At 40.7% G+C, this 26,809-nt stretch overlaps 2 protein-coding genes across 4 annotated transcripts; one reads left to right on the top strand and one right to left on the bottom strand.

Annotated features, from left to right (window-relative positions):
- Positions 1 to 315: 315 nt before the first annotated feature.
- Positions 316 to 12,731, top strand: ENPP5 (ectonucleotide pyrophosphatase/phosphodiesterase family member 5). 3 transcript variants are annotated; one of them, XM_082848311.1, is made up of 4 exons: positions 316 to 370; positions 3,037 to 3,900; positions 5,372 to 5,548; positions 8,705 to 12,731. In XM_082848311.1, the coding sequence occupies exons 2-4, from the start codon at positions 3,072 to 3,074 to the stop codon at positions 9,130 to 9,132; spliced, it is 1,434 nt and encodes a 477-aa protein (XP_082704437.1). In that variant the 5' UTR covers positions 316 to 370; positions 3,037 to 3,071; the 3' UTR covers positions 9,133 to 12,731. The 3 variants fall into 3 exon arrangements, with proteins under 3 accessions (XP_082704437.1, XP_082704439.1, XP_082704438.1); XM_082848313.1 differs by having other exon boundaries at positions 12,471 to 12,728; XM_082848312.1 differs by lacking the exon at positions 316 to 370 and adding an exon at positions 419 to 514.
- Positions 12,732 to 12,879: 148 nt separating this feature from the next.
- ENPP4 (ectonucleotide pyrophosphatase/phosphodiesterase 4) lies at positions 12,880 to 26,565 on the bottom strand. Its single transcript, XM_082848314.1, has 4 exons — positions 26,370 to 26,565; positions 19,789 to 20,647; positions 18,408 to 18,578; positions 12,880 to 16,373 (listed from the first exon to the last, which is right to left on the bottom strand). The coding sequence occupies exons 2-4, from the start codon at positions 20,621 to 20,623 to the stop codon at positions 16,009 to 16,011; spliced, it is 1,371 nt and encodes a 456-aa protein (XP_082704440.1). The 5' UTR covers positions 20,624 to 20,647; positions 26,370 to 26,565; the 3' UTR covers positions 12,880 to 16,008.
- Between the last annotated feature and the right edge of the window lie 244 nt (positions 26,566 to 26,809).

Genomic DNA, 26,809 nt, shown 5'->3' with positions numbered 1-26,809 from the left:
ATGATCTCTCTGCCTCACTGACTACAGGCACAACTGCCCGTCTAGAACAGGCACAGCGCATAAAGGTTTCGTGACCCGGCAGAGAAGGCCTTAGCGAGCGCCCGGCACCTTCGCCTCCCCGCCCTCGGGCCTCCCGGCCGGGTCCACGCCTCCTCGAGCTCCCCCGGCTCCCGCCCTATCCACCCTCCGAACCCCACAGCGCCCGCCCCGCTCGCGCTGATTGACAGGCGGGACAGCGATCCCAGGAGCCCGGCTTTTGCTCCGCAACCCCAGCAGGAACCGGCCCACTGTAGCCAATGGGAGCCAAGAGGCGGGGCCTGCGTCGGGCCTGCGATGCTGGTCAGGTGCTCTGCGCTGAGGTGGCTTAAAGGTGAGGGACTGCAGGTTCTGGGTGGGGGGGGTGTCCCTTGCTCGCCGCCTCCCCGCTATTGCCCCCGGTGTGCGGGAGGGAGCCCCTCCAGGCCCTCCCTCCCATTGCCCCAAGCAGATGTGGACTGAGCGGATCGCCGCGAGGGTAAGAGTCCGGGAGTGTGGGAGGCTGGCCTGCCGGGGACCCACCCGCCTCCTGCGGGCTCCCCAAACTACCCTCCCACCCATTTCCACTGCACACATACCCAGAGCACGTTAGGGCATCTGCCAGCCTTGGTGGGCGGGAGGTTTGCGAATTGGAAACGTACCCTACCTCGAGATCCTTCCAGGAGCTAGGATGGAATCCCGGTGAAGAAGATGGGGCGATGCATCACCCTCCTCTTGATGTATATTCGCTCTACACACACCTACTCCTCCTTCAGTGTCCTTCCTCTCGTTTCTTGGCGCCCCGTCCCTCCAGATTTCCAAGGCTGTCTGTGGGGGAAGGGTTGGAGGGGAGGAGGAACTGGAATGCAGCTCAGTGAAATCTGGGCCCAGAACTAGGGATTCCACTGCGCAGTGCAGCATTTTGTGCGTGGAGAAGAAATCAAATCTCCTTTCATCCCTACCGCCACTTCCCAGTTTGTTGCTTTATGTCATCGATGTGATGATGTTGTCTTACCAAACATTCCTAAGCTTGAGGCAACACTTAGCCTTTGTTTATTTTCATTTGTCCCAGGAAAGGAGTTCTTTCCTGCTTACCACAGTTGCTGAATTAATTTATTAAAATAGAGGAAAATCAGATGTTTCATATAGTTGATTCTTTTTTAGCCTTAAATTGCATTTGGTTCATAGTATCCTTCCTTGTGTTAGGAAGGTGAAGGAGAGAGAGAGGAAAGGATCACGAGTCTTAGCCAGAAATGTTAATAAGTATACTTGCAGTTCCTTATGGGAACTGATTATTCACATTCCTTCCACGTTTCGAAAGTTTATTGCTGTTTGAGAAATAGTTTTTAAATTTAATTTTTGAACCATTGTCTGGAGACCAATACCTAAAACAGTTTCAGTTTAAGCAACAATTTCAGTTGTAGGTATGCTGAAATCAATTAAAAAACAAAACAGAATTCTTGCCCCTGACAGCAAAGCAAGCACGCCAAGCAGTTTTTATTTACCTGCACTTACAGCAAGGCAAGACAGGGTCTAATTTTGAGGTTTAAGTATGTCTTCAGCATATTCAAATTAGGAAGATGTCAAAAGCTGAATTCGATTGCTTTTTTTAATATCAAATTATTTATTTATCTATCTATTTATTTATTTATTTTGGGGGCCGCATTGAGTCTTTGTTGCTGTCCGTGGGCTTTCTGGAGTTGTGGCGAGCGGGGGCTACTCTTTGTTGCTGCGCACAGGCTTCTCATTGCAGTGGCTTCTCTTCTTGCGGAGCACGGGCTGTAGGCATGCGGGCTTCAGTAGTTGTGGCTCACGGGCTCTAGAGGCTCAGTAGTTGTGGCGCACGGGCTTAGCTGCTCTGTGGCATGTGGGATCTTCCGGACCAGGGATCGAACCCGTGTCCCCTGCATTGGCAGGCGGATTCTTAACCACTGCGCCACCAGGGAAGTCTCTCAAGAGATTTCTTGACACAAAATACGGTTAGATCCAGGTTTCGGTGGGCTTATAAATACCTTCATGCAAGAATGGACAGCAGAGGGAGAGAACAAAAGATCCTTACTGGATTTGCAAACCCAATGGGAACTGACCAAATTTACCTATGTATTGTTTTTTCATATTATCTCTTATTAGCTTTCTTGAATAGAATAAAAGCTTTTTAGAAATATAGGCGGATTACCAACGACAATAACAACAACCTTGATCCCAAGAGATAATTTAATCCTGGGAAGTGCCTTTTCTACACACATCACTGATAAGATTAAATGTTGATGAATTTTAAGATTAGGAAGGTCAACATCAAGTTTTAGAATTATGTTTCAGTTTATACTTAGTTCATAATCTAATTGTTTTGTTTAAAGAAGGCTATGCTTTGATTGTTAACACATGAATGCAAATTACATTTCACAAATATATTTGAATGTCACAAATTTTGTCACTTCAGGATACCAAGTTAATCTGTTTTCTCCTTTCTCTCATGACATCTCTCACATCTCTTACCATGATGGACCAGACACAAGGCCTTGCCTTTGAAAAACAGAGGTGTACACATGTACTTTTAAAAAGTATTATTTTTAAATTTCCTAGTGCAAAGTTGCTTGTTGCTAGGTCCCTATAGCCCATCTAACCATAATGATAAATATGTCCACAGGTATTTGCCTATATAAATGTTTCTGACCAGGAGTCAGAAGTCTGAGTCAACCTGAAAATGTTCCTGAAAAGTTGTATGTAAATTATCTCATCTTTTAAAATGATATTTGAGGAGCTTATTTACATAATTTCTTTGAGGAGTGTTTCAATAAATTCTTGGAAACTAAAACAGTTTCTAAAATGCAAATATAATTTTTAGCTGTATTTACACAGGGAGCCCCAGGTCTCTTGTTTTAAGATGAAGTTCTACAGCATAATCCTTCCAGGCTGTGATTTACGATGTAACAGGGATTACTCAGCACCGTCCCTCTCCATTTTGGGTGAAGTATACAAAACAAAATGATTGCCATTAACTTCTATATGTTTCTTAAACAGATTGTCTTACACTGAACTGACCAAGTACTTTGAAAATGACTTCAAAACTTCTCTGGGTGTCCTTCATACTTGCTGCATTGACACTTTCAATTACATTTTCTCTCCAACCAGACCAGCCAAAGGTTCTACTAGTTTCATTTGATGGATTCCGTTGGGATTACTTATACAGAGTTCCAACACCCCATTTTCATCATGTTAAAGAATATGGTGTCCACGTGAAGCAAGTTACTAATATTTTTATTACAAAGACCTACCCTAACCATTATACTTTGGTAACTGGCCTCTTTGCCGAGAATCATGGCATTGTGGCCAATGACATGTTTGATCCTGTTCTGAACAAATCTTTCTCCTTGGATAATATGAACATTTATGATTCTGAGTTTTGGGAAGAAGCGACGCCGATATGGATCACAAATCAGAGGGCGGGACACACGAGTGGTGCAGCCATGTGGCCCGGAACAGATGTCAAAATACATAAAAGCTTTCCTACTTACTATATGCCTTACAATGAGTCCGTTTCATTTGAAGAGAGAGTTGCCAAAATTATTGAATGGTTTACATCGAAAGAGCCCATCAATCTTGGTCTTCTCTATTGGGAAGAACCTGATGACATGGGCCACCTTTTGGGACCAGACAGCCCACTCATGGGGCCTGTCATTTCAGATATTGACCAGAGGTTAGGGTATCTCATACGAATGCTGAAAAAGGCAAAGTTGTGGAACGTTCTGAACCTAATCATCACAAGTGATCACGGAATGACGCAGTGTTCTGAGGAAAGGATCATAGAGCTTGACCAGTATCTGGATAAAGACCACTATACCCTGATTGACAAGTCGCCAGTGGCAGCCATCTTGCCCAAAGAAGGTAAGTCTGAACTGACTGGGGGTCTGGGGCCTGGTCTGCGTGTGCCCAGTGCGATTGAGTGGGGGATTTTTGTTTCTGTGTCTTTCAAGTGTACTTGCCTTTGTCATGGTAATATTCTGGGATTTAATCCTTAGTCTCTGAAAAGACAAACTCTCTTTTCTGAGTCTGATTTTTCACTTTTTCCTAGAATATTAAAACTGATACTCTCTCTACGTATTTATGGTAGTCGCATTTAACCATTTTGGAGTCAGTGGATATGGTGAAAGCTACAGCCTCCATTCTCAGAGAAATTGAGATGGGAAGATATATACAAAATGTGCCTGCAGTTAACAGTGATTTTATGGAAGCCCTAAAGCCTTCAGTGGATCCTTAGTCAGGACCTGCTTAATAGGGAAGCAGTGGGGTATAGGAAGGAGAGCGTTTCGGTCGTCCTGAGATTTAGTTTTCTTATCTGTAAACAGGGGAAGTAGTAACAGTACCTCAAACTTTTTACAAATCTCTCCTGGAAGCCTCATACCAGCTCTGTCTCTCGTTATTTCTGTTTTAAAGATAGGTGAACAAGCTCAAAAGGTTTAACATCCCCAGGTCAAAAGGTAAGTGCAGAGCAAGACTCAGACTTGCAACTCCTGACGTTTGTTTTATCGCCTCCTGGGGTTAGTCTAGGTATCCAATGAGAAAACAGATCTTGAAAAGCTGAAGAGCTCACAAATGAGAGTTAGATCCCTCGCAGGGGAATTAAGAGGATCATAGGAAACAGTGAATGTTAAAATAGGCACGTGCAGCGGCACACAAACATTGCTACCAATTCAATACAAAATAGCAATCTTCTGTGGTTAAGAAAATTGCATTAACCCTTCCCTTCCCCTGATCAAGTTGGTATGGTGTTCCCTTGTTGGCAGGGAGGAAGCCCCAACAAATGGATTTGAAAAACAAGAAAAGGATGAAAGATATTGCCCAGGTGTACTGCGTTTGAAGTTACAGGGAGTACTTCTGTAACGCCTCCAGGGTTTCAAAGAACGTTTGACCAACCCTCACCCTCCACTTACCGAATTTTCTTGTCTTGAGATTCTCTATTTCTGTACTCAGAACTACCAGAACTTAGCTCTTTGATTTTGTTTAGATGTTGCAGTGCCCTTGACATTTTACTTTGTGCCACCACTTAGTACCTGTGTGTGTGTGTGTGTGTGTGTGTGTATTTAATCTTTAGGGATTAGAGATTTCTGGTTCTATAAAATGTCTTCTCTTAAGGTGAATTTACTTTAAGATTATTTCTCAGTTTCCCCCACAAGATGATTTCCTCAAAGGGGATGGGAGTTCTAAAGTGTCTGGTGAGCCTTCATTACCTTGAACTTGCTGGCTGTCTGCGTCAGTAGGATGTCTGCGTTGATTGACCTGTGTTGCCATGGTTGTTTCTTCGGCTGTAGCAGTGAGTGTCTTGTTCTGACTGCCTCTCCTCATCCTTCTCTTTTAGGCAGATTTGATGAAGTCTATGAAGCACTAGCTCATGCTCATCCTAATCTGACTGTTTACAAAAAAGAAGAGATTCCAGACAGATGGCATTACAAACACAACAGTCGAATTCAGCCAATTCTCGCAGTGGCTGACGAAGGGTGGTATATTTTACGGAATAAGTCAGATGACTTTCTGTGTGAGTATGTTATAGTATTTCTCCCCATTCTGCATCGTTGTCTGCTAAAGTGGAGGCTAAGTGGGAGTTGTTTCTGCCGTATTCAACTGTCTGTTTATCGATTGAATAACTAGCTAGTGTCACACATTAATAGCTAAATAAAGATCCAGTAAAGATTTATTGGGGCTTTAAAATGAGGTAACCTCCTAAAAGTGGAACATTTACTTCTCTTGAAGCCTTCAGACCAAAGAAAAGCACAGTGCCCTGTACTGCTTATTATAACCATTATGTTCCGGAGGGAGGCCTAACTGAATTTTATAAATTGAATCATTTTCTGCATCTGTTTTATACTCTGATTTCAAAAGAGTTTAATCTCTGTTTTTCTTTTCAGTTGCTAGCTTTCTAGTTTCTTTTGCGCTTCTGGCTCTACCGAATATAGGCCAGCTTTGCTTTACACCTTGGAAACATTTCTAAAAATAAGTGCATATTGGCATGGATAAAAATATATCAAGATATATTTTCCTAATGAATATCTAGTGGTATAATTTTGGAGATATTTCCATTGAATAAATTTAGAATATAATGTAAATCCTATTTAAAATTAAAGCATGCAAAATAAAGAGCTTCCTGCTATCCTTTTTTTTTAAAATTTATTTTTGGCCACACCATGCAGCTTGTGGGATCTTAGCTCCCCACCCAGGGATCGAACCCGCGCCCCCTGCACTGGAAGCGCAGAGTCTTAACCACTGGACCACCATGAAGGTCCCCCTGCTATCTTTTTTTTTTTTTTTGCGGTACGCGGGCCTCTCACTGTTGTCGCCTCTCCCGCTGTGGAGCACAGGCTCCGGACGCGCACAGGCTCAGCGGCCATGGCTCACGGGCCCAGCCGCTCCGCGGCATGTGGGATCTTCCCGGACCGGGGCACGAACCCGTGTCCCCTGCGTCGGCAGGCGGACTCTCAACCACTGCGCCACCAGGGAAGCCCCCCCTGCTATCCTTAAGTGTAGTTTCCCCTTCTCATGTAGCTTTTAACAAGTTAGTCAAATGGAAAAGTCATCCGCAGGATTTTTATTTTGCCTGTTATTTACATATTTGCTCTCAAACTCCCCGCCCTTACCCTGCTCTGCTTTCTATCAGCAGTGACAGATCCCTACAGACTAAATTTCCCAGGCTCCTTTGCTAACTGGTTTCTGGTTCAGTTTGGTCAATAGAGGACCTTTGCGGGAGTGTGGAAGGCTGGAGTTTGGGAGAAAGCCAGGGTATTTTTCCTCCACTCTCTCTGCCCTAGGCTCTGTCTCTAACAGTGACTTCATGTCCTCTGTGATCCCAGCTCTGGACGACTTCCTGCTCTATGGCCTCAGTGCCTACTGGGTAGTCCTGGCTTTGGGGTTCTGGGGACACTACCTCTTCCTTCTGTCCCTCCAGCGTGGGGGCCATAGGAGGTTCCCACTGTTCTACTCACTGGGTAACCTTGCCATCCCATGTTTGCTTCTGAGCTTCAGCACTTTTGTAACGAGCCCCCATCTGAGATTCTCTCTCTTGGATGCGTTCCACTTTCTCAGCTGATGGAGATATTAACACACACTACCAATCAATTCACTGGGAGTTGTTTCCATTCTGTTACTTGAATGTTGAAGCAAGCACATGGTGTCAACACTATCTAGAAATGTTCTTTTAGGCACTGGTCCTTGATACATATAAAAGATGAACAAAATGTCCCTTTAGCTAGAATTGGGTTCCCATCATGTTTATTGATAAAGAGAAAAGCAGTTGCCTGGCCATGGCATTTGTAGAGCATATGTAAGGCATATTGGCAGATGTATACAGGTACATGGGCTCTGGTCCTGAAAACAGGTTTTACATATAGATAATAATCTGTAAAACAATATTTGATCAGGCCAGGAGAGCTGTTTTAAGAAGGCTTTTACAAGTAATTTCCTTGGCCAGGAGAATAGTTGCCACCTTTATATGTTCAGGTTTTCATGTATTGTGCAGGTAGCTCTTAGGTTAGAGGGGTTGCTCAAAAAAGAACTGCTATCTCTGAGGAGATTGAATGACAATTTACAATTAACATAAATGTAAGTGGCTCTCTTGAAATTTTGGGTCGGTGAACTACACATACCAGATGAGTCACGCCTATTTTGAGCAGAAAACCTTAATAGTGCTCCTATTTCTGTTACATGATGTTCAGCATAATTATTTATTCAACAAATAATTAAGTACTGGCTACTACAGTCCTCAGCCTGAGTTCTATAAGAGAATTCAGCCCTAATGTCCAAAAGCAGTGGTTCTCAAAGTGTGTTCCCTGGACCAGCAGCACCCAAATCACCTGGGAACTTGTTAGAAATGCAGATTCTTGGGCCCAACCAGATCTACTGAACTAGAAACTGTGAGGGTAGAGCCCAGCAATCTGTGTTTTTACCTGCACCCATCCCCCTACCCCGGGGTCTCAAGTTTGAGATTCAAGTTTGAGAACCTCTGCCCTTAGGCGTCCATTATTAATGATAGACAGTATTTAAATACTGTCTACTGGATCAAGCATTTATTGTAGGGGCTACCATTATGAAACAGAGTCCCTCTTCATGGGAAAAGTTTTCTAAGTCATAGTGAGTTCACTTCAAATCTGATTTTCTAGTAAGAAGTGTGATATGATTTATCTTTGCCTCCATGATTAGAGTCTAGATCCAACTTTTCATAGACATGAGCACAGCAGTCATCCAATCAATTACAAATTATATAATGGCACATTTCCCAAGTTACTATCGATTAATTAACTAGAATAGCACAGTCCCGTCAGATGATTCCTAGTGATTCATAAATCCAGCGTTATTTTCACTTGAATAATAAACTCAAAAGAATCATGGCGGGCTTCCCTGGTGGCGCAGTGGTTGAGAGTCCGCCTGCCGATGCAGGGGACACGGGTTCGTGCCCCGGTCCAGGAGGATCCCGCATGCCGCGGAGCGGCTGGGCCCATGAGCCATGGCCACTGAGCCTGCGTGTCCGGAGCCTGTGCTCCAAAATGGGAGAGGCCACAACAGTGAGAGGCCCGCGTACCGCAAAGGAAAAAAAAAAAAAAGTCCAATTAGATAAAATTTAAGTTCACAATTTGATGATACAATTATTTCCATTTTAATAGCATATCGTTGGCTAACTTGTTCATGCATTTTATCTTCACAGTAGGCAACCACGGTTATGATAATGCATTAGCAGAAATGCATCCCATGTTTTTAGCCCACGGTCCTGCCTTCCGAAAGAATTTCACAAAAGAGGCCATGAACTCAACAGATCTGTACCCCCTGCTCTGCCACCTCCTCAATATCACTGCGGTGCCACACAACGGATCACTCAGGAACGTCCAGGATCTGCTCAGTTCACCAACTCCGAGAGCAAGTCCTTATACACAGAGCCCTCCTCTCCTCCATGGTAGTGTCAAACCAAGAGAAAATGAACAAGAGGAACCATATGCTTATTTCATAGGGGTCTCTCTCGGTAGCATTATAGTTATTGTGTTTTTAATAATTTTCATTAAACATTTAATTCGCAGTCAAATACCTGCCTTACCAGATTTTCAGGCTGAAATATCTCAACCATTATTACAAGCCTAATGCTCCTTTGATGTGGAGATTGCATAGTTATGTCAGTGTTTAAAGGTTTCAAATTCTAGGAAACCAGCTTCAAACATTTGCACAGACCATTAAGCAGTTACGTACATATGCAGAGGCAGTCCTACACACACACACACACACACACTCATGCACATGGACCAAAATACACATACCTGCAAAGGATGAAAGATGGGGAAGTATGTTTCCATTGTCCTCTCTGGCTTCTGGTAGGTAAGATCCTGCTTTATTTGGACTTGGCACATACAATGTATATATTTAACAACTTTGCACTGTTTGAAGTACCTTACATATTGCACTTTAAATTACTCTCCTAATGGGTACATTTATGTGAAATGCACTTTATTGACAATTACGTCTGATAACTCGGTTGAAAAAGACAACTTTTGCACCCATGTCCCAGAATACCTGTTATTCCTTGTTCAAACGGAACGAAATTTCTAATAATTCCTGAATACTGTAGAAATCTATCTATCTTCTTAAATTGGGAGAGCATGAAGAAAGTGAAAACTGTTGAAAATGAAATGTGATGACCTTTGAACACTGAATTTTGAAGAGATGCATTCCCAACAGCAGGGTGCATCTGTGGGCACTCCCTGTCATATTTCTTTGCAATGGACATGGGTTTTCATTTACTTTTTCCCCCAAAAAAGAGATCCAAATACTGACGGATTCATTCCAGGTATGTTGTTTCCATCATGAAATTCATTATTGCTGTTTCCTGATTAGTCATTTTACTCTGATTTTAATAGTAAGACACCATGAGACCTCTACTCTGTAGGCTTGAAAAAAAAATAATAAGACACCATGAATATACATTTCTTTCCTCTCGAGTCTAGCACTGGTCTGACTAGAAGGCATCAGGCACCACCTCAGCAATATTTTCTCTTGCTCTGTAATTATTTGCTTCCTTGAAAATGAAATCACTATTAATCGCATTACAAAATCAGATGAGATAAAACAGTGTTTTCTTTCTGGTGATCTGTAGTGACAGAGCACAAGCATCTTTTCGATTTCAGCATGTGAAGGTCTGGAATTGCAAGAGAGCACAAACTACATTAGGGAAAATGTAGGCCACGCAATCCTTGAAAAGAACTGTGTGGAGCTTGGGGGAAAAAAATTAGACAGAAACTTGGGGAAAAAAATTAGGCAGGGCCATTTTTGTGTGCAGTGTACCCAGGACAATGCTAAAGGGTGCCTGGTGGCAAAAAATAGTGAATCTCCTAGATGTAACAGGTAATTGAAACAACAGGAGCTGAGATTATAGCCTTGTTTCCTGAAATATCTGAATATCCACTCACCAGATGCTCAGTGGACTCAAAGATGAATCCAGGTTCACAAATAGACTTTACCTCCTGGGTAGGTTTTTTCACCTGCCTGTTCATCTCAGCTTCCCATTCCCTTCCATGGAAAGATGTGCCTTAGATCTCTTAAGTAGGCTGGTTAGGGAGAGGGTAGTGTTACCTATGGTTTCTTAGAGGAAAGAGAAGGCCCTGGAAAGAATCGCTTTCCTTGAAGAAAATAGAAACCAGTTTACAGACACGTGGCCCACAGAAAATACTGTGATTTTGTGTATATTTATGCACCAACTCGCTAAAAGTAGGTAAAGTGGTAAATGTATCCCAGAAAGGATAAACTAGATGTAAAGAACAAAAGTGGCATAGTGAAAAATATAATTGAAGTGCTTCCTAAAATCAGGTGAATGAATTTTTTTTTTTTAATTTTATTTTTTTTGTGGTACGTGGGCCTCTCACCGTTGTGGCCTCTCCCGCTGCGGAGCACAGGCTCCGGACGCGCAGGCTCAGCGGCCATGGCTCACGGGCCCAGCCGCTCCGAGGCATGTGGGATCTTCCCGGACCGGGGCACGAACCCGCGTCCGCTGCATTGGCAGGCGGACTCTCAACCACTAGCGCCACCAGGGAAGCCCGAATGAATTATTTTTAAATGATGATACCAGTAAACAGTGTTAGCACTTAATTCTCATGTCACCAATACAACCTCTAAATGGGATAGAATGGAATCGCTGGAAATGTACTATAGATGAAAAAGCTGAGAAGTGGGATGGTAGATAGCAGACTCCTCAAGAGGTCTGAACTCCGGATTAGACATTTTACAACATGTGACCACTCGTATTGGCTTGCTTTGTAGCGATGAACTTATCTGCGTTATTGAGATGCCAATCTAATGACTGAAAGATGAAACTGGTCTATTTAAAAGCATTATTATTCAAGTGCTCTCTGTGTATTTAAACTAATTGTTGCATTAAATTCATTTTAGAGGGTGCTATTACCTTAGTAAGAAGAGAGTAGATTCTGTAACACTGATGAAATCATGAAAATTCTGATATGAAGATTTGATTATTGAATGGTTTCCTTTATCTGCAGATATTTATTTTCCTGTAAATATCAGCAGGAGAGTTTACCTGAAGGAAAATAAAATTTTAAACTTTGCTGGGGAAATATCTAGTCACTCATCATTTTTCGATAGTTTCGTTGTTGTTTTGGTTTTATCTGCATGTCTCTGTGGTCAAACTTTGTATGCAGTCAACACAAATGAGCATATAGAAATAACATGTAGACCAACTACTCTTCCTAACTGTAAGTAAGAACTTTTAAAAGGTCCCAGGAATGGAATCCCCCCCTCACAACACTGACATGTTTGCTCTACATCCTCTGTCGTCTATTTTGAAGTTGATTAGTTGATAACGATTTTTCTTGTTCAGCATGTATTTTGCAATGTCTTCTCCCTTTGCCACCTGCCATTTAAGTTGAAAATTGCTTTTCAAAATGCTTTCTGTCCTCTTAAGTAAAATTAGGATCGATTCTATTATTCGTTTCAGTTTCTTACAAGAACCTATTTCTAGTAAATCTATAGTTTTCTTTTTTTGATGCTATTTTTATCAGGTTTGATATCAATGTTATATTCCCCTCAAAAACTCATGCTTTTTTTTCTATAACACTAGTTTTATGAAGCAAATATAACAGGGATAATCAAACCCAACCAAGGGGCACTAAAAAAGATCACTGTTTTGGGGGCCTGATGAAACTTTTTTGTAGAATAGTTTATACTTTCTCAATCTTTAATTAAGAAATTGGTTTTAATGTTCTTTCTCTATTGGAATCAATTTTATTCAGTAAATCTGGCATCCAAACTTCAGGAAGCGCAGGGCCTGGGAAATGGTTCTGGATCCAAGGATCTTAGCCCAGGAGTTAAACCATGAGGAGACAAAAGTAATTTGTTAGTATAAAGTTTTACCACTTTTGAAATGCTACAGAACTCTCTTCCAAAGTAAAGTGCCTTTTTTTTTTGTTTTCCCACAGTTCCTAGAAGTATTCAATGAATGTCAAAAGAGGAAATTAATCACTGCTCTATTAGAGGAAACTTTGTTGAATCTATATTAGAAAAGACATTAAATACTCTGGCTATGTACAAAACTCAGTTTAAATACTGTAATCCCGCCCTCACCCTGAGTGTTTTGTAATCACCTTTTTTCAAACTTCTTCCTGTCTACTGTAAGTCAATAAATTATAGCTCTAGAAACTCTGCAAAATTTATCTTGGCTTTCTTTCCAGTGATGTCCTTATGTTGGATTGCATATTTATACACTGCTTTAAAAGTCTGGTTAAATGTTGCAAACTGAATCCTGGTTTTAAAAAAATTGTAATGAATGCCTAGGTGGATTTTGCAGTATTACTAAGTCATGTCGACATCTATCACAGTATGTATATTTTGCGAGGTGACAAATTAAAAAATCATCAATGACATCACATTGTATATTGAATAATTGTGGTTAAAATGTTTTGGTAGATTTTATTCACATAAAATTTTTAAAATCATAACGAAGTCATAACTGAATTCAAACAATATGGTCAAAATATATTTAACTTAAGGCACTACACACAAATTTCTTTAAAGCACACTCATGTCATTTATTTACATAGTATTTTAGGAATTTACAATACATACACATTTCCCATCTCATCTTTGTCCTTCATTTGTAGCTTTATATACTCACAATGAAGTAAAAAACCTCCAAATAAAAGGTATTAAATGCAATTATCCTTAAAGCTTACCAGATATGGGCAAGAGAAGGAAATACCCAAGAACAAGGCAAAGTTTTTTTTAATCCTTTAATGTTCCAAGTATCTTTCAATTCTTATACCAAGCTTAATGGAACAGTAACACAAAACCAGTGGTACAGAGCATTGAAATAATTCTTATTCTATTGCTGTTTACCAGAAAAACTTGCACATTAAGAATAGCAGCAGAACTGTCCCTACATTTACATAAGTAAATGTACTTATTCTGAATTCACTCACTGAATTAACAAACTTACTAAAAAGTTTTCCTATTACCTTTGAGTATTGTTGTCATAAACAGTTAAATCTTTCCTGGAGCCAAATACTTTCTACCACCCAGAAAACACAGAAGCATATTAGTCAATTATTTAACAAAATACACACCAAGTGAAAAAGGCTGGCTTTACTGAAACATTTTCTCAGTGCACTAGAGGAGTCATTGGCTTTAAGTGATCATTTTTAAATATACAACTGAATTAACATAAAGTTCAATATAATAATATATAAACGTCTCTTTGATTAAATACTCTTCTTGTCCCATCAACATATACAAAAAACATTTACAACTTTAATTCAAGTTAGTATTTTGAGAATGGAATAAAGAACAAGACAAATAATAGGTCTTTTGTTCAAAGGGCTGAGACACTGCTGGGGCATCCCTTCCTATTCCATCCTCCATAAAATCCACTCACAGGTTGCATGCTATGGACAGACTTCTGAAACTCATAACTGCCAATCAAGCCAGTACAACCACTAAAGCTCACACCACTGCAAAGACCAAGCTCTCCTCAATTAGTATTCTACACATTTCAAAAAAATGCTCACTGCTTTAAATGTGACTGTTCTCCTGTCTTTTTTTTTTTTTAATGGAAATGGAAGTAGAAAGAAATTTTTCTATTATTTTGTTCAGATCAACTATTAACCTTTAGGATAACTTTTATGTGAGGCAAAAACATCAGAAATAAAATCTGTCAAAAAGCAAAATGAGTCCTGGTGGTTTTATTTATTATGCTGTTCTTAATACAGTCACCTATGACTGCATGCATGGACTATTCATGCAGGGTGTAGAAATGCTTCCCAAGTACAATGGGTACCAAATACCAGGATCAGGAGATCAGCAGTGACCACAGGATGAATTACGTTTGATGACTGGCACCACTGTTCTTGACCACCACGGATAATCAGCATTTAAGTGGGCTGCATATTTACTGTAGATTATATTTGTATCTGTAAAACAGTTCCCTAGTTTATTTGTCAAAACTTTAAAGATCGCACTAGTAATATTAACTGCTTGCCTCAGCTGCTGATGAATGGTTCTTGAACTCAATTTTTCCTCTAATAGACGGAATCTCGTCTGCCACAATTCAGTTTCTTCCTACTAATTATGATTGTTAGAAGGTACCACTTAGCAAAGCTAGGATAACAGTTATTCACAACAAATCCTTCGCTCTGAACAAGTATGTTTTAAAAAATACGAGCGGAGTGGTTATTTCTATGAACCAAATATGGGAGAAAAACGCAGAGGCAGCGTTCAGGCTACTGAAGGTTAACAGAGTCCTGAGAGTTTCTTCAGCCACTTAACGCATGATTCATGTACAAGATCAGAAGATACTAAATTCCATTTTAAATTTAGCTACCCTATAGCCTAAAAAGTAAGGCATAAAATTCCCAAAGGTAAATAGAAAAATCTCTTTTCCTCATTCTGACCCAATCAAAACCAGATTTGTATCAGGTCATACATTTCTCGGCAGCACCTGGAGACCTCTGGTTACAAAAAACAACATGAGAAAGTTAAAAATGGTAACAAAAATTAATGAATTTTTAAAAATTATGATTTTACCTTGTGAGTTAGAAGAAAGTACACGAAAGTGAAGTGCAATTATAACCTTTCCTGAGAGCTGGGTTCTATGGGGATGTGGGAGGCTGCTCCCAGGCCACTCACCTCCCACCACCTGCTGTAAGTCACACAAAGTCTGTACACACATACATGCAGCACGCTGGTACGTACATACACACAACTAAATAACTTACACAAAGGCATTGAGTACAAAGTGAGGAAAGCACGTTTCCCTATTTTCTTAGTCTCTTCTTAGCAATACTCTTCAAAAGGTTTAACTTTTGAGGCCCCAATAGCTTAAGGGTCTTAACAAAGACACACTGGTGAAGAAGACTTAGGCTTTGTATCACGGGGTCTTTGCTTGTTTTTTATAATAGTTTTTCTTAAAATAATTTCTTCATATGCTAGATCTTTTCTGCCTGCTTGATCCATTTTAATTAACCATCACAGAGAATTTCCTACCTCAAGGGTTTACTTGGGATACAAACTCTATTAAAGGCACATATAAAAATATAGGAAAGTTTTCCTTCCTGATACACAAAATCCACACATTTTATAAAGATTTCTGTTGTATAATTTACAAATGTAAAAATTTATTCAAAAAGCATACCCACTAAATTTTTGCATATTTTCATCTATAGATGTGTCTAATCTTCGTTGCAAAAAAAAAAAAAAAAAGGGCAAAGGCAGTATTTTTCTTAAAAAAAACCTTTCTAGTTAGGGAAACAGTTGGTGTTAACTAATGATTTACTAGCAATGTTTTCTACGGTCAGAGTTTTTTGTATTAGCTAATGCCGCAAAACAAAACACAAGGAAAAACAAGATAATTGTAGCATGCCTGGTCTAAGATCTTTGTCTTTCAAAGTATACTTTTTCATAGTTGTAACACCATTCCTTGGGTGTGTCCTAATCACAGCCACTTTGTATAAACCCCAGCACATGTCACCCAATTAAAGGATCATCGTCATCATCTTGTAGCTGAAGTCGGGAAAATGGCCGGGGTCCAGAGAGTCTATTCTGCATGATTATGATGAGGCAGGTCAGAGTGGTTAAGACCAAGAGCGCACCGATAACAATTCCTATGGCTTCTGGGAGATTAATGCACCACTGGTCCACTAACAAACACTTAGTGTGGCCGAAGGTTCCATTATTGGGATGTGGCTTTAATCCCAGGATGTGGCACATCATTGGGTAGATATCCACAATGTTAATGGTGCTGTGCTGGTAGCCTTTGTGAAATGCAGGACCGTGGGCAGCTAGAAATGGATTCATACTAGGCAAAGAATTATCATAACCATGGTCACCTACTGGAAAAGAACAAGATGATGTCAGTAAATAAGAGCAGCTTTTCTACCACAAAATAACTTGCTTCTAGTGTAAATTCGCTGGATTCTTGCCAGTGTCATTCCCATTAAAATTCTGATTAGTTGGGCCAAACAGGTGCCAGAAGTACAATTTTCTGTTTTCTTCAAGTCACAGCCATGTCCTCTATTTCACACACACACCACCCCCACCTCTTCTCGATCCGTCATGGCCTCAGGCTTTAAAACTCTCTCTCAGTCCCAGCCCCACGTATTTCACCCGCCAGTGTCCAGCACTGTTTGCGCAAGCCCACTGCAAACAGCACCGGTGATAAAAAGAGTGGTCGGCCTGCGGGTCCTGAGTAGCTGGGGAGAGCAGAAGTGAGTAAAGCCAGTGAGTGGCAAGGAAGCGAGCCTGGAGCCTGACCTGCGCCAGCTGCTCCTGGGCAAGACACAGGACGTGGAATACGCCACTGGTCTACTGGCAGCTAATGGACACCTCAGCATCTGGGGGGCCAGGGGACTAAGCACGCTACGGAAGGGATTCTTGCCTTGAATGTGAAGTCTAACCTGGTGACTCCAACTTGTAACTCTAGTAAAAGTCTAACTCAAAGAAAAACCTGATGGTCCCTGATATCATTCCAATACCAGAGTCTCAAGCTTTTGCTTTATTTCTTAAAATATTGCCTTTTAATGCAGACCAGTTACATTTAATAAGCTCCTACTTCCATATGAAGTGCAGGTGACTAAGTGATGAGTGGATCAGTGCTACATATTCTTTAATCGTGTGTTTGAACTATTTCATAAGAAAAACAACCCACGTGACCAATACAATAAACAGCACAATATAACATTATATATAGGTATTATGATTTCAGTAATATAAATGTATATGATTATAATGTGAATAATATAAACCATATGATTTAATAATAAAAATATGCATTTGTATGTAACAGAGAAAAAGATTAGAAGGAGGAAAACACCCACAATTAACATCTGACTGTACTTCTGTATCGAAGGATTATGGATAGTTTTTGTTCTCTTTTCTGAACTTTTCCGTATTTTCCAAGTTTTCAATAATTAGTATACAACGTAAGTATCAATAATATATCAACTCTAATGGCCCTCAGTCTCATCCTTGCCTGATGCGTCTGAACTGCTATCGGTCAGGGATCTGCAGACTACAGCACCTGGCCAAATTTAGCCCTCCGCCTGTTTCTGTAAAGGAAGCTTCATTGGAACAGCCCATGTCAGTTTGTTTATGTATTGCCTGTGGCTGCTTTCCCACTATAAAGGTAGGATTGAGTAGTTGAGACAGAGACCAGCTGTCCCACAAAGCCTAAAATATTTACTATTTGGCTTTTTACAGAAAAATTTTCTGAGCCCTGCTACGGGTTACAAAATCAGATTTTTGAAAAATGTACTTGAATTGAATTTTCCGTAAGGGTAAAAAGCTGTAATTCTCCCCTATACATTTCTTCAGTTTGAGGAGAGATTCTGATCCATCTGTTTTGTTTACTTGGTCGATTTTTGTTTGCATACTTTCTGGTTCTTGCCCAGTGTTCTAACTAGCTGTAGCACTCAGGTAAACGATTTCGTCACTGGGGAAAGACTTAAGGTTACTTGGACACATTTTTTTAACACAAAAAAAGAAAGAAGGATTTGAACTAGCTAATCTCTCCCCCTTCACTTTGTTTCTTGACTTCTCTCTCTTTTATTTTCTTTGTTTCTTTACTACTCTCTTATTTTTACAAATCAAGAGAACCAGCCTTGAAAGTTACTGACAGTAACTGAAGTTTTTGTAAAAAAGTAAAACTACTCCTTCACCCTTAAGATCACCCAACCTTCTAATCTAAGGATGAAACTGTGGTTTCTAAAAATGGCTCTCAGATGAAAACCTGAGAATCACCTAGTTGAAAATCAAACTAATTATACTGTGTGAACATCTCTAAATCAAAGTATCCTGTTAATGGAACAATGTCCCGATGTGTGATTTATCCCTAGGATACAAAAGAAAAATTCTAAATAAATACTTACATTTTAGTGATGATTTATTTAGCACAATTGTCCAGCCTTCATCAGCGATCAAAATAATAGGTTGAATTCGATCATTATGTTGGTAATGAAACCTGGCAGGAATGTCTTCTTTGAGATAAACATTCATGTGAGGGTCACAGACTTTGAGTTTGTTATAAACCTTTGTTCTGTCTGGAAGAAAAGGAAACAGCAAAGGAAAAAGTCATGTTGACTGATAAGGAAAAAATATTTCTAACTAGAATAACTGGAAATAAGTCCTGAACAATGTTATCTATTAAAGCCCTTTAATCATTAAAAAAACAGAATAATAATGATGTAACAGTGTTGGGGACACACACACACACACACACACACACACACACACACACCTTTCCAAGCATTCACGTATCTCTCTTTTCATTTTGTGATTATCCCTGGTGGACTTTTATACAAAGAGGACAAATTTCACATCTAGTTTCCTAAGTAAATATAAACTAATTACATATTACTGCTAACTACTAATTCTAAGATTGGTAGACGAAAGGTATATCTCACACAAAAGTCCAAGATGTTTTTTAAGGATAAAAATTTCCTTTTTCCATTAGTGTGAATAAGTAAGAAATATATCAACAAGGACCTACTGTATAGCACAGGGAACTATATTCAATATCTTATAATAACCTATAATGGAAAAGAATCTGAAAAAGAATATATATATATATATATGTGTGTGTGTGTGTGTAAAACTGCATTTCGTTGCTGTACACCAGAAACCTTATAAATCAACTATACTTCAATAAAAAAATAAAAATTAAAAAAAAGAAATACATCAAAAAGCAAGGAGGGACTTCCCTGGTGGCGCAGTGGTTGGGAATCTGCCTGCCAATGCGGGGGACACGGATTTGGAGCCCTGGTCTGGGAAGATCTCACATGCTGCGGAGCAACTGAGCCTGTGCGCCACAACTACTAAGCCTGCGCTCTAGAGCCCGCAAGCCACAACTACTGAGCCCGCGTGCCACAACTACTGAGTCCATGTGCCTAGAGCCCGTGCTCTGCAACAAGAGAAGCCACCGCAATGAGAAGCCTGCATGCTGCAATGAAGAGTAGCCCCTGCTCGCTGCAACTAGAGAAAGCCTGCATGCAGCAATGAAGACCCAACGCAGCCAAAAATAAATTAATTAACTTAAAGAAAAAAAAGCAAAGAAATAATCCCTTTGAACCTAAACCTTAAGCTAATTGCCTAAAAACTTATACATCAGGGGAAAAACATAATCCCGCTCTGAGTGAGTATAGGAGTGTATGGCTGTGAACTACAAAACGTCTGAGCTTCGTTCTTTTACAAAACCCTTCCTCTTCAATCAACCGCCCCATTCAAATATTCCTTGGCTAAAAGTTTACTTACTTATTTTGGGAAGTATTGCAGCAACGGGGGTCAAGTCTACAAGAGTGTAGTCTGAGGGGTCGATGCAGTGATCCAAGTTTATCAGCTTGTCCTCAGAACACTGGGTCATCCCATGATCACTTGTAATGATCACATTAAGATCTTCCCACAGTCCTAACACCTTGAGTTTGTGAACTAGCTCACCGATATGGTCATCTATTTCTTTCAACACTCGGCGCATGTTTTCTTTATCTTCAGGGCCATATTTGTGGCCACTTGCGTCTGGCTCTTCCCAGTAGAGTGTTGCAAAGGTGACAGGTGGGTTCGAATTGCTCAGCCACGTGGAGACATTACTGAGTCTCTCCTCAAATGACACTGAGGGGCTGTAATTCATGAAATAGGAAGGTGTGGTATTGTGAATGGGCACGTCGGTACCAGGCCACATAGCAGCAGCACTTGATCTGTTTTCCTGAAGCTGGTTGGTCACCCAAATAGGGACTGCCTCATTCCACCAAAAAGGATCCTTGTCATTACTGTCAGAAAAATGTTTCTTTGTGATGACATCATACATGGAATTAGCCACAATGCCATGGCTTTCTTCATACAGGCCTGTCACGATGCTGTAGTGGTTTGGAAATGTTTTTGTGATAAAGGCATTTTTAACCTGCTCTACCAAGACACCTTCTTTGATAAAATTCTGGAGATGAGGAAATTCATAGTTGTGTAGATAGTCAGCTCTGAAGCCATCAAAGGATACCAGTAGTAACTTGGGTGGCAAAGTACAGGAAGAGTTCCCTCTACAACCAGTTATAAGTCCAGAAAACAAACATATCAGCAATAACTTCATAGTGAACATGCTGAAGGAGGGCAGTCAGGGTTCCTAAAATATAAAAACACAATTCATAAGTAGTAATGCTATTTGAGTTGGATTAGGTTTCAAAAGTTTAGTCATCAGGAGAAGAAAACCAACATTTATAAACTTTTTATACGCCAGCTTTACCTACATCAACTTGAAAATTAAATAATGTCACTTACTGAAAGATAACTGAATAAAGATAAAGTGGGAAAAAATAAAAATTGCCTTTACTTGTCCAGTTGTACGTCCTGCCCCATTTTTCATGCTCTGAAGGGGATATGGGTCGTTCTTGTGCCCCATACCAATGGGCTGCCTTGTTTGTTTGCAGCAGCAAAAGTTATTCTAAAGGTTTAATAAGAACAAACGAAGAAACAAAAACAACCCTTTTGCACAGAACAGAAATAACGCCAAGCTTTCAAAGGCTCCAGGGAGGGCGATTATTTTTCTAGTTTCATGACTGGTACCCTACAGTTCCTTTTAATCCACAGAAATAGGGGGTGGAAACTACCATACTGGCTCATCATCAGTTCCTGTTGAAAAATACGGGCATGAAAAAGGGGAGTAAGTAATAAATACTACTTGAGGAAAAGGTCCCACCTCAATCTGAACCTGCCCAATATTCACAGGAGGCTGACAGACAGACAAAGCCTACAGGAACTTGGCTGTCACGGTAGTTTCTGAGGAAATGCAACAGCTGTTGAAACGCATCTCATCACCACATCCCTTTTAAACTTCCTTTTTACTGTCACAGACATACAGTTGGCCCTCCATATCCACGGGTTTCACATCCATGGATTCAACCAACCGTGGATGGAGAATCCAGAAGGCTGACGGTATTCATGTACTATTGCCACTTTATATAAGAGACTTGAGCACCTGCAGCTTTTGGTATCTGCTGGGGCTCCTGGAACCAGTCTCCCTGCGGATAATGAGGGGCCACTGTAACTATCCGGCCTACCACCCTAGGCTCAGAGCGCTCCCTGATTTTTTGATTCTTTTTTAACAATCTACTGATTACAAAAAAACAGATTTCCCCAAACAAACCTCCCTACCTTCAGACTCTATCTTCTTTGGTTCCTAAGCAAATAGGAGATGTCACTTAGGTAGACTGAGTCTCCGCTGCTGCCGTACTTCTTTTTTTATTATTTTTTAATTTTTTTGCCACGCCAAGAGGCCTGTGGGATCTTAGTCCCCTGACCAGGGATTGAACCTGTGCCCTCTGCATTGGAAGTGCAGAGTCTTAACCACTGGACCGCCAGGGAAGTCCCCTGCCACACTTCTTCAAGTCCCCAGGGCCTCCTGTCCAGAGCCCTTCCATCTCTTAACTGACCTTCCTACCTCGATCACCTTCCCCTTACTCACCCAACATCCGCTCCCAACTTAACCTTCCCAGGAATAGCCCTGTCCATGACACTTCCTTAATAAAATCAGTATTCAAAGTCCCCCAGCCTATACAGAAACACCTCTGCCTGGCATTCAAGTCCCTCCATTATCCAGGCACAGCTCACGTGCAAATCACTATGAAACAGTTACAGAAATCATGGTCAACCTTAATTCCCTTTTACCACACATTGCTGTCACAGTCTGTCTGAGATGTATTACAGAGACAATAATCGTTTATCTAGGTGACCTATAGGTGACCTATAACAGCTCTTCAGTAATAATTTGTGTTTCCAAACCTCTTAAAGTTACTTTCTACACATGAATTCTTTGCCCAAATACTCTCTTAGGTCAATAAAAAAAAAAAATCATTCAATAAATAATATAACTGAAGTCTATAACACCAAAATTTATGTATGTGCCATTTATCAGAGGACAAGGGCTTTATACTTTTCAAACATAAAATACTCAAAATAGGGGCATAAATAATCAAAACAACGAATCTGGCTGGCATCTTGGAAGAACAAAGACGAGCTTGAATGAACTCTGTTCTACAACACCACGATTTCTTGTAATGCTGTGCTTGAGACCGATACATCATAAAGCATTGTTTTTAAAACTAAGCCCTTTGAGGAATCATGTCACAGTATGTCTAAGACTTTTCCAACGGAGTTCCTCTAAGAGCAGAGGGGTGCCGAGACAACTGTATATCCACGTGCAAAAGAATGAATTTGGACCCCTCAGCTCATACCATGTACAAAAATAAACTCAAAATGACCAAGATTAAGAGCTAAAACTATAAAACTCTTAGCAGAAAATATAGGAATAAGTCTTCATGACCTTGAGTTAGGCAAAGCCTTCTAAGGTACAGCATCAAAAGCACAAGTGACGAAAATCATAAATAAATAAATTGGACTTCACCAAAATTGAAAGCTTTTCCATTTCAAAGGATATAATAGAGAGAATAGAAAACCCACAGAACGGGAGACAATATTTGCAAATCATATATCTGGTAAAGGATTTATATCTAGAATATATAAAGAACTGTAACAACTCTAAAAGTTAAATAATCCAATTAAAAAATGAGCAAAGGATCTGAAAAGATATTTCTCCAGATATAGAGATGGCAAATAAGCACATGAAATTATGTTCAACATCATTAGTCATCAGGGAAATGCAAATCAAAACCACAATGAGATACCCCTTCACACCCACTAGGATGGATATAATAAAAAAGATAATAACAAGTGTTGGCAAGGATGTAGAGAAACTAGAACTTTTATACACTGCTGGTGAGAATGAAAATGGTACAGGCACTTGGAAAACATTCTGGTAGTTCTTCAAAAGTTTAAACAGAGTTACCGTACGACCCAGAAAATCTACTAGTAGGCATATGCCTCAGAGAAATTAAAACACAAGTCAATGATAAAACTTGTACACAAATGATCACAGCAGCATTATCTGTAAGAGCCATGAAGTGGAAACACCTCAAATGTCCGTAAGTGATAAATGGATAAGATGTGGTATATCCATACAATGGAATATTATTTGGCAATAAAAAGGAATGAAGTGCAAATATGTGTTATTGCTTGGATAAACCTTTGAAACATTGTGCTAAGTAAAAAAAAGGCAGTCACAAAAGATCACTTATTGTATGATTCTATTTAGATGAAATGCCTAGATAGGCAAATCTATAGAGATGGAAAGTATATTAGATTTGTCTGGAGCAAGGGGTTGAGGAGAAATGAGGAGTAAATGCTAATGGGTACCAAGTTTCTTTTTGGGGTGATGAAAATGTTCTCAAATTGACTGTGGTGATGGTTGCACAATTCGTAAAAATGTACACTTTAAATGAGTAAACTAGACAGTATGTGAATTTTACCTCAATAAAACCATTATATTAAAAAAAAAAGAGTAGAGAGAAATGAAATTGTAACCTTAAAAGCATCTGGATTGTCCTGCCACAAAACAGGAAACATCTCTGATGTTTCATCTTACCTCAAAAATTATGTGAAATGTGTACTCTATACCACAGACCTGAGTTTTTTAACGTGAATGTGTTTCACCTCATTTCCCATGTGCAAAACAATAAAACAAAAACCTGTGTCCGCCCCTCTCTCACACAAAATACATACAAATCAAAATCTTTCTTCCCCAAATCTTGAGTGAATAGGAGGGTCAAGGCACATGTGCTGTTTACCCTGTGGTTCACTAACCCCTAGCACACTGCTGGATTCTTGTCTCCAGACTTAGAAGCACAGACAAAGTGGAAAGATTAGAGGCTCTGAAATCAGAAGGATCCCAGAACTCGAGCTCACATTTAGTAGATGGGCAACTGTGGGCAGATCTACCAGCTTCAGTTTCTGTGTTTGTAAAATGCGGATACATAAAGTGTTAAACAATATAGGCCCTCAAATTTAGTCTCTTTTTTATCCACAGTTACAAAGCTGTTATGTTAGGAAAAAAGTCTGTACCGTGACAGGTGGAATGATACTACTGTGAAACTATAAAGTAGATGGAAATAATTTAGGTTAACCTCTTCTTTTTACACAGGATGAAGATGAAGTCCCTGGATTGGCCAAACTCAGGAAGCAATTCGTAGCCTTACTGTCTGTACTCTTACGAATTTCAGGTCCTTAACAAGTTTATAAATCTAGTAACAGCGAGTTTACAAGTCTGGTTTTAATCTCCAAACTATGAACGGGACTTTTCCTGCTTTCATTAATGGTGCCTGTATCTATGTCTACTGCATTCTGTTTCATCCCAACAGGAGTGTTAAGCTATAAACAAAACACCAGTGAGAAGTTCTCAAGTATTTCCAAGGAATAAAAAAATCACTAATTGCTATATTACAAAGCACTGGGAGAAATTCTGTAATTTTTCAAACCAAAAAGATATCAAAGGGAAGGAAAAAAAGCAGAGTCACCGGAACTACACTCAGATAATCCCAACCGAAGTTGTGTGTAGTTTTCTTCAATTCAGGGTCCAAAACACACTCTCCCTCATCTGGGATGACTTCCTTACTTGGATGAAATGTATCTCGGGCAATTCTCACTGGCATTCTTAGCTGAAATTGGGGGAGTGTGATAGTCAAAGGATATGATGAAAGCTATTTGCCACCATTAGCATGCCATCTGCTCTGTAATACAAAAGCCTTATTCTAAACACTTCACAAATACTATTTATAATGAAACTCTTACACAGCTTTAAAATAAAATAAAAAAGCATTGTCTATTCACATAGATAACATTGGTGGTTTTCCCTAGATTATTATTATTAATTTTCTTGATATTCTAAAGAAAAACTAAAACTACTCTCTGAAAGACTCTATTTCTTAACAACTCTAGGATTCTAAAGTATTCTTCAATTTTCCAGCACATACAAACTTTTCCGCCATCTTCAAAACAGCTATACTTAATCTTACTTTCTACATATATTATTTCTTTCTACAAAATAACTCCTTGTGTACTTCTTCTGTGTTCATCAAATTTCTCCCAAATTATATTTTGTAGCTGATTTAAAAGCAAGGAGGAGATATTTATATTTTATATATTTTAGTTATAAAATATCTCCTCCCTGCTTTTAAATTCGTTTAATTTCCTTAAAATAGCTTGGAACAACCTCTGGAAAAAAGGAAGAAAGAAAAGAAAACCGGAATATTAAAAGGAGCAGTTGACTTTCTATAGTACTGGCAACGTTTCCAGCTTGGGTCCACCAGATGGCCTGGTGGTTAAAGAAGAAACCCTAGTGGAGTCAAGGCTGGAATAAACCTGAATCTGCTCGTGGTCACTAGCTGTGCTTCACGTCTCTGAGCAGGACTTTCCCCATCTGTATAATGGGACGCTGTGATCTCACAGGGTTGCAGAAAAGGAAGCGTTATTTGTAAAATGCTTAACACAGTGTCCGGCCGATAAAAAGCACTTCAGTGTTACCTTTCTTGTTAGGTTTTCTAGGAAATTCGTTTTTAAATTTGGCTGTGTCACTCCCATCAACTCTAATCGAATACTCAGGCGGAGGTAGGTCGATCGATACCTTGGACCGCGTTCCTGTAAAATCAAACGCTCGCCCCCTCGGCCTCCACCTCTGTCCCGCCACCGGCCCCCGCCTCCACCCCACACCCCACCGTCCGCCCAGGCCGCGCCTACCTGCTCAGTTTCCTTTCCTCTTCCCACCCCGCCCTCGGCCGCCCCCAGCCAGGTACCTCCCGGCCGCTCCGGGGTCCCTCGCGGCTGTCCGCTAGGGGGATGTGTGTGTGTGTGTATCAAGGGTAGGGGATCTCACCACCTCTATTTTCAAAGCCCCTAGTGGACGGGGGAGGGGGTGGCATTTCCCTCCGGAACGCCGGGCGCGCTAGGCTCACACTCACCCGCTGCCGCCGCTTCTCTGCAGCACGCGGACCCGGCGCGCGCGGAACCCGGCGCTCCTGGGTCTCGGGAGCGACGGAGACCTGAAGGCGCAGGAGCCAGACCGAGCTCTTCCTGAGGCGCCTGCGCACTAACGGGCGCCCCTGATAACAGCCCCTTCCTCCCTGAGATTCGCGCTACCCGAGGCGCTCCGAGGGTGCTCGGCTGCCCCGCGCGCTACTGCGGAACAGTTTTACAGCTCGTGGGGACTCAGCGGGCGACGGAGTGTGACACATGTCCTCGGATTGGACACCTCAGCCGCCGTCGATGTAACTCCCTTTCCGATTGGTTGGATTCAGGTACAACCTGGAGACAGAGGCCTTGGGGGGGTCGAGTTGGATCTAGTAGGAGAGGTTAGTTCCACTCTCCTGCCACGCCCCATCTTCTAGCGTCCCAGGGCTGG

This window comes from Leucopleurus acutus, assembly GCF_964270905.1.
Source record: "Leucopleurus acutus genome assembly, chromosome: 10".
NCBI lineage: Eukaryota > Metazoa > Chordata > Mammalia > Artiodactyla > Delphinidae > Leucopleurus > Leucopleurus acutus.
This window is presented reverse-complemented; position numbering and strand designations above follow the sequence as displayed.